The sequence below is a fragment of the Nematolebias whitei genome, chromosome 18, assembly GCF_014905685.2.
Source record: "Nematolebias whitei isolate Nwh7 chromosome 18, NemWhi1, whole genome shotgun sequence".
Classification (NCBI taxonomy): domain Eukaryota; kingdom Metazoa; phylum Chordata; class Actinopteri; order Cyprinodontiformes; family Rivulidae; genus Nematolebias; species Nematolebias whitei.
The window spans coordinates 40,535,737-40,543,898 of NC_056515.1; the positions used below are offsets into that span (position 1 = coordinate 40,535,737).

Sequence of the window (8,162 nt, forward strand, 5' to 3'; positions counted from 1 at the left end):
TATATATTAGGGCTTTAACAGACTACTCTAGTAATCGACAGGTCGATTCCTAGAACATCTATTGGGTTTTTAATTTTCATGTTGAGTATTCGCAGTGACGTCATTGTGTCACGTGATCCGCACCGGGCTACTAGTAGAAGCTACCAACTGGATTCCTCCCAGCAGATGGACTGAGTGGAGCTGGTCCAGTCTTGGCAAACAGGTAGAAATGCATCAGTAGTCTGGAAATATTTCACTAAAGATGAATCTTCTGGTTCAACTACCGTAAGGAAACAGGAGATGAATCAACTTCCTGACTCTTTGGAGCTTGTTGTGAACCGGTGTTGCACCATATTCTGTGACCACCATATATTGTGACCGTAGGGGGCGGTGTTGCATGCACTGTTGCAGGTCACAGAATATGGTGTAACACCGGGTCCAATTGACCGAACCAGAACCAGCTTCCTCTGACCTTGTATCACAAACAAAAAGCAAAAAATATTAATCTCTAAACCTATAAAAAAATCTATAAACATATTAATCTCTAAACCTATAAAAAAATCAAACATATTAATTTCTAAATCTATAAAAACCTATAAACATATTTATCTCTAAAACTAAACGTAATGCGCAGCACAGCTAGTGGTGGTGCGGGGTGGTCGACCCCCCCACTGGTTTTAGTTTAGTTTTTGACGTGCTGCACGTTTCTTTCACTTTTGCAGCTTAATAATAAAAACTAATAGTTTAGTTTTTCCTGTGACTTATTTGCAGTATGATAAATGGGAGGAGCAAAATATATGCTCCCAATGTTTTGTTGGTCTTTTCTTGTAAATAATAAATCACATTTTTTGCGATTTTTTATTTATTTTTGCATCTTGAGATCCTATGACGTCATCAACTACTCGAGTTCTACTCGAGTTTTATTATGTTAATGTCGAGTTTAAAAATTATGTAGTCGTTCAACCCCTAATATATATATATATATATATATATATATATATATATATATGTGGCAACCAAATTTTCAGAAATAACTTTTCCTACGACTAGATGCAGCCACACGCCAAAGTGGAAGTCGACACTTTGCTTGTTTTTATCCAGCACACAAGGTTTAAGGAGCATTAAGTGTAGAACCACTAGACTGAGGAACAGCTTCTACCCTGAGGCTGTTAGACTCATGAATCTCTAACTAGAATAATCACTGTGAAAAATCACATCATGTTGTTGCTGATCTGTTCCATGTTGCTGCTGATCTGTTTCATGTTGCGGCTGATCTGTTCCATGTTGCGGCTGATCTGTTCCATGTTGCTGCTGATCAGTTCCATGTTGCTGCTGATCAGTTCCATGTTGCTGCTGATCTGTTTCATGTTGGTGCTGATCTGTTTCATGTTGTTGCTGATCTGTTCCATGTTGCTGCTGATCTGTTCTATGTTGCTGCTGATCTGTTCCATGTTGCTGCTGATCTGTTCCATGTTGCTGCTGATCTGTTCCATGTTGCTGCTGATCTGTTCCATGTTGCTGCTGATCTGTTCTATGTTGCTGCTGATCTGTTTCATGTTGCTGCTGATCTGTTTCATGTTGCTGCTGATCTGTTCCATGTTGCTGCTGATCTGTTCCATGTTGCTGCTGATCTGTTTCATGTTGCTGTGTTTATTCATGCTCATTTGCTCACACAGACTCATGTTCGTGCTGCTGTTTGGTGAATAGTTTTTATTGTTTTTATGCTGTTAGTGCTTGGCGTATTTTTAGTTTATGTTTTTCTTAGTTCATATCTTTGATCTTATTACTGTTTTTCTTTTACATTTTATTGTTGGATGTAACTGGGACCCTGTGTGCACAATTTCGTTCCACCACATGTACCACATGAGGTGTGAAAGACAAAGAAACTCTGACTCTGACATACATACATATATTGTGGTGGCCATCTTGGATTTTGACATGGCAACCAAATTTTCTAATGGTGACTTCTCTTGCGTCTAGATGTTGCCACATACCAAAGTGGAAGTCGGCAGCTAATCTGTTTTTCAAGTTATCATTTTCACAACATGCACGATGTATAGACTGAGGGACGGGTCGAGGAATGAGCTGAGGGTCGGGGGTTCTTTCCAATCCTACCTCTTTGTTCCACGACGAGGGACAACAAACATGGAGTATGTGTTGGGAAAGACTCAACTATAACCACCAACATTTTAGCGCAATATTTGTAGGACTGGCTGAATTATAACAACTTTTGTTTTTCTAAGTCCGCTGGCTGTGGCGGCCATCTTGAATTGGGTCGGAAAGTTGTCGAGGTATATCCAGTGGTTGCGTTTTGAAAGTTTTATTAAAATCAGCCCAGTGGTTCATGAGACATTTTGAAAAAGACAGACAGAAACTGACCGAGTGAAAACTTGTGTGTTTTTTAAGATCAGCTGATCATAAACAGCTGGTCATGTGAACAGCTGGTTCTGGATGTCAACAACAAACTGGTGGATCCACTATGAGAAGGTGCTGTTTATAAGACTGAGATTATCACAGCTCCTCAGACTGAAGAAGTCCTTCGGATGAAAGACAAAACGTTTCTACATTTGTTTGTTTTTTTGAACCCATCCAGATGAACTGACTTAACTTTTTTACATTTTTCTATCTGGATTATTGAGCATGTGTCAGGATATTAAGATCAGCTGGTTTATGAAATATTTTGCTAACAAACAAATGACACACACACTGTATTATCGCCCACCTTCTCCTTTCGGCAGCAAATGATAATGAGAATATTATAAAATGACGCCAGAGTACAAGTATTTCTCCTCAGACGGTCTCTCACCTCGTGCTTCGTCCACTTCTATTGTTTCGATCTTGTCCATGAGGTCGTTGGAGCTCCACTTTGTGATCTTCTTGGATAACATGTCCTCGTTATCAGAAAATTCTTCTGCAAAAGACACAGAAGGGCCTGGCTGTAATTCTATACTCTTCTTTGTTCCAGGTTTACACAGATTTTTGTCATGCACTGGTTGTGTTGTTCATGGTTTTATGGTTCTGAATACATTTTCTTTCTGAAACCTAAAACCCCTTCAGGTCTCAGAAGGTCTCAGAAGGACGGTGATCGAGTTCTTCTGTTTTTCAAAGGGTTATGTTGCAGGATTCTCTGCTGTGCCACATTTTAGACATTTGAGGTGGTTTGACTGTTGTTTTCTTGTTTACAGCTACTTTTACACATTGATTTGCCAGTGTTGACTGCAATGACTACATTTTTATAACTTTTATACCTTCAGCATACGTGAACGTGAACAACCCAATTTTTGATAGTGACCTTACACGTAGATGCACACTAGAATGGTACTTGGTGGCTCAATTATTTTTCCAGTTCCCGTGCTATGTATGCTGACGACTCAGTAGTTTACTGTTGAGCTAGAACAGTTGCTCAGGCTTTCCAGCTTTTACAGTCTGCTTTCGACATCCAGTCAGATTTGTTCCGTCTCAAACTGGTGCTAAACGCTGATAAAACTAAAGGAATGTTGTTTTCAAACAGGAAGTCGGTCCCAGCAGTCCTTCCTTCTATTTTATCTTCTAATGGTGTCCCCATTGAATTTGGATTCCTATAAATATCTGTGTATCTTGGTCGACTCACATCTCTCTTTTAAGCTCCATGTGGAAAACTTGGTAAAGAAACTGAAAGTTAAACTGGGTTTCTTTTTCAGAAACAGATCCTGTCTAACTCTGAACCCTGAGGAACACCTTGTATCTGTGACTTTCCTTCCCTCCATTGATTACGGTGACATTATTTACATGAACGCTCCTACAAGAACCCTGCAGATGTTGGATGCTGCAGATGTTGGATGCTGCAGATGTTGGATGCTGTCTATCATGGTGCACTAAGATTCATAACTGGCTGTGATTACCGTACCCACCACTGCACCCAGTATCCACTGGTTAACTGGTCACCATTAACTTCACACAGACTCTCTCACTGGTACATTTTCATCTTTAAATCACTTCCTGGTCTGCTGCCTTCATACATCTCCTCCTACATGTCTCTGTGTGAGTGCAGCTACAGCGTGCGCTCTCAGGACATCATTACCTGCAGTGTTCCCTCAGTGAGGACTGAACTAGACAAAAGGACCTTCTCCTACTCCGCTCCTGTTTCCTGGAATATCTTGTAAAAAGACCTGAAGCTCTCGACCTTTGACCTCTCTAAGTGACTTCAAACATCTGTTCAGTTCGTGGGAGAAACCAACACAGACGTGTTCCTGTTTTTAGTTTACATCGATTTATAATGTAGCTGGTTTTGTTTAGTTTTTATTTCCTTTTTTCTATTTACTTTTTCATGTTCTATTTTATACTGTGTGATTGTCTACTGTTGTCTGCACCTCGTCTGTGTTCTTTGTTTAAATCAGGTCTCTCTTGTAAATGAGTCCTCGAGGCTCAATGACACTAACCTGTAGAAACAGGTTGAATTAATGCTTACAAGATGGAAGGACGGATGGACGGAGGGAATTTACAATTCCCACCTTCGTTTGGGGAATAATTAAGAAAACATTGGAAAACAACAAGCTGTTGTTGCATATAACTCGAGAACCACAGAAAGACCAGACAAGAACCAGACAGGGCATGTAAGCACAATGACCGACTCCAGAGAGGGACAAACAGAGACTAAATGGACTGAGGAGGAAATTGGAAACAGATTTAAAAAACTACTAAAACTAGGCCAATTGATATGATTAAAACATAAATCAAGCTGCATCAGGAAGAACTTTATGATTTCCTACAAGACGTTCAGAATCCTAAATGAATGCTTTAGTTTCTAAGATGATTTTGAAGTAATGCAGCATGATTTTTTAATTTTCTTACCATGAGCATCAAAAAACTCATCATCTGTGCTGTCATCAGAGTCCCGAGCGATGCTCTGCATCCTCCACTCTGAAATGCACTGGTGAGAAGGACTCACTGCAAACACAAATCACAAAGTCATCGGACAGCTTGCATTCCAATTCAGATATTTATCTGAAATTAACTAATTTACACGTGTGTTGACTAAGTCAGTTAATTGATGAACTGGTTTGTCAATGAGTTATAATCAGTTGTAGATGTACAGTTTAATAATTACTTTCTGGGAGTCTCATTAAAATCTGCCCAAGACTGCACAAGGTGTAGCACTTGGAGCACGTGCTGATGAAGCTCAACTACTTCCACATGAGATTTGAGTCAATGTTAGTAAAGTTGACTGAGTTATAGTAGTTTTTTAGTGTTGGGTAAAACATGACGACCATCTTCAATTATAAAAGTGAGTATAAGTGCTATGTGTTGTCATTGTATGTTCCCGTACAACGGAAAAATTACTTTTCTACATTTAGCCCATCGCACCTGGGATGCACTCAGGTGGGGCAGTGGGCAGCTATGTGGGTGCCCGGGGAGCAGTTGGGGATTGGGTGTCTTGCTCAGTGGCACCATGACATGTGGGAATGGCTGGAGATTGATCCTGAGGCTTTCGGGTCCCGGGTCGGCAGCCCTGCCTCTACCCCATCTCCGCCCCCATTGAATTGAGTGGACTTAAATAAATTAATAAGTTGCAGAAGTTCAATAAATAATTTCTAAAGCTTCCAATGAAATCTCTGCAATACAGACTGAGATCATTAACAGTGCAACACATGACAAGGTTGCTGTAAATAAACCTTTACTTAAGAAACCTATACTGATTCAGGAGTTCTGGCAAACTATAAACTTATATTAAACATTATATATATATATATATATATATATATATATATATATACTGTGTATATATATATATATATATAATTTTTATTAATTGACATTTTATAACGTGTGAGACTGTTTTTGTGTTGTCCTCTAACATCACTTTTGCTGCAGTGGTGCTACATAAATGAACTTTATTAAATCAGAAACAAACAAACCTAAATGCTCGGCAAAAACAAAAACCCTCAGATTTTTCTTCAGCTACGGCCAATTATCCAAGTAACAATAGATGTACGTACTTCCTCTTTTTGATGATCTGTTGGAAGATCTGGAAGATGTGGACCACTGCTTGGTGAGCTCCCCTCGTGACTCCAGTGACTCGCCGAGCTTCCCGTCTGCTCCTTCAGCCTCTGCAGCCGACCCTGGGATCTCCACTTCTTGATCCTGGTCCTGATTAACAGAGGAGCTGTTGGTCTCCACTGCCCCCTCCTCACTTTGGCTGTACTGGGCCATCTTCTTGGCTAAAGCAAGCTGGGTTTCCAGCTCCAGCTCCCTGATGTCCTCCATGGTTAGACCATACCACTCATCCTGCCAGCACCATGCCTGCCGGTGGGCTCGGACCATCACTTTACGAAGACCTGAAACATTAAATAAAAAAATGTAAAACAGTTTTTATTAACAAAGCAACTGGACTTCTATTATATACAAAACAGAAGTCCAGTTGCTTTGTTTTATTTATTCATTCATTCTGGATTTGCCATGTCCTGGATGATTTAGAATCTACACCAACACCTGAAACAGTATTTTAGTAACAGTAACTGGGGCTGAGGTCTCTGAGGTAGTTAACAAGCTCAGTAGGGCTCCTGGAGTGGATGAGACCCGACCTGAGTTCCTCAAGTCTCTGGATGTTGCTAGACTGTCTTGGTTAACACACCTTGCGTGGACATGGGTGGCAGTGCCACTAGATCTGCAGACTGGGGTGGTGGTTACCCTCTTCAAAATAGAGGACCAGAGAGTGTGTTGAAATTATAGGGGCATCATTCTCCTTAGCCTTACTGGTAAGGTCTATACAGAGGTACTGGAAAAGCAAGTCCGATTACTGGTCAAACCTTGGGTTCTGAAACAATTCAGGTTCTGTCCTGGTTGTGGAAAACTGGACCAAATCTTTACCCTCCCTAGCGTTCTCGAGGGGTCATAGATGTCCCATCAAGTCTACATGTGTTTTGTGGACTTAGAGAAGGCATTTGACAGTGTTCCTTGAGGTGCACTGTGGGGGGTGCTCCGTGAGTATAGGATTGGGAGTATATTGCTATGGGTCCTTATACAGATGGTGTGACAGCTTGATTCATATTTCTGGCAGTAAGGAGGACCCCTTCAGGATGGGAGTTGGACTTGGCCAGGGCTGCCCGTTGTCACTGATTCTGTTCATAACTTCTATGGATAGAAATTCTCAGGACAGCCAGGGAGCAGTGGGAGTCCTGTTTGGTGGCCTCAGGATTCTATCATTGCTATTTACAGATGATGTAGTCCTATTGGACCACAACAATATTATGCCATGATATTCAGCTCTCACCAGAGCGGTTCACAGCCGAGTGTGAAGCAGCTGAGATATGAGGTTTATTATGAGATATGAGAGATGAGGATCAGCACCTCCAAATCTGAGGCCATGGTCCTCAGTCAGAAAAGGAATGACTGTCCTCTCCAGGTTGTGGGTGAAGTTCTGCCTCAAGTAGAGGAGTTCAGTATCTTGGAGTTTTGTTCACGAGAGAGGGAAGAATTGAGTGGTAGATTGACAAACGGATTGATGCAGCGTCTGCCGTATTGTGGACTCAGTGCCGGTCTGTTGTGGTGAAGAGGGAGCTGTAAGTAAGGCAAAGCTCTCTGTTTACCGGTCAGTCTATGTTCCTACCCTCACCTATGGCCACAAACTCTGGGTAGTGACCAAAAGAACAAGATTGCAGATACAGGAGGTTTAAATGAGTTTCCTCTGCAGGGTAGCTGGACTCTCCCTTAGAGACAGGATGAGAAGTTCAGTTATCAGGAGAGAGTCGGAGTAAAACCGCTGCTCCTCCACATCGAAAGAAGCCAGCTGAGGTGGTTTGGGCATCTGGTAAGGATGTTTCCTTGGCACCTCCCTAGGGTGGTACTCTGGGCATGTCCAACTGGGAGGAAAACCCAGGGAAGACCCAGGACACGCTGGAGAGACTGTGTCTCTTGGCCTGCCTGGAAACACCTTGGAATCCTCGCAGAAGAGCTGGAGGTGTGGAAAGAGATGTCTGGGCATCCCTGCTGAGCTGCTGACCTCGTGACCCGACCTCAGAACAAGAGGCAGATGATGGACGGATGGATGGATGGATGGATGGATGAATAGATGGATGGATGGATGATGGATGGATCATGGATGGATGGATGCATGATGGATGGATGATGAATGGTTGGATGATGGATGGCTGGATGATAGATGGATGATTGATGGATGGATGATGGATGGATGATGGATGGATCAT

General features: G+C 41.9%; 1 protein-coding gene across 1 annotated transcript in view; it reads right to left on the bottom strand.

Annotated features, from left to right (window-relative positions):
- LOC119424597 (membrane-associated phosphatidylinositol transfer protein 2) overlaps window positions 1-8,162 on the bottom strand; it is a 37,548-nt gene that overhangs the window by 25,504 nt on the left and 3,882 nt on the right. The window contains exons 5-7 of the mRNA XM_037692085.1: window positions 5,955-6,293; window positions 4,810-4,905; window positions 2,786-2,890 (exon numbers count right to left, since the gene is read on the bottom strand). Of these exons, the coding sequence (XP_037548013.1) occupies window positions 2,786-2,890; window positions 4,810-4,905; window positions 5,955-6,293 (540 nt within the window). The remainder of the gene's footprint in view (window positions 1-2,785; window positions 2,891-4,809; window positions 4,906-5,954; window positions 6,294-8,162) is intronic.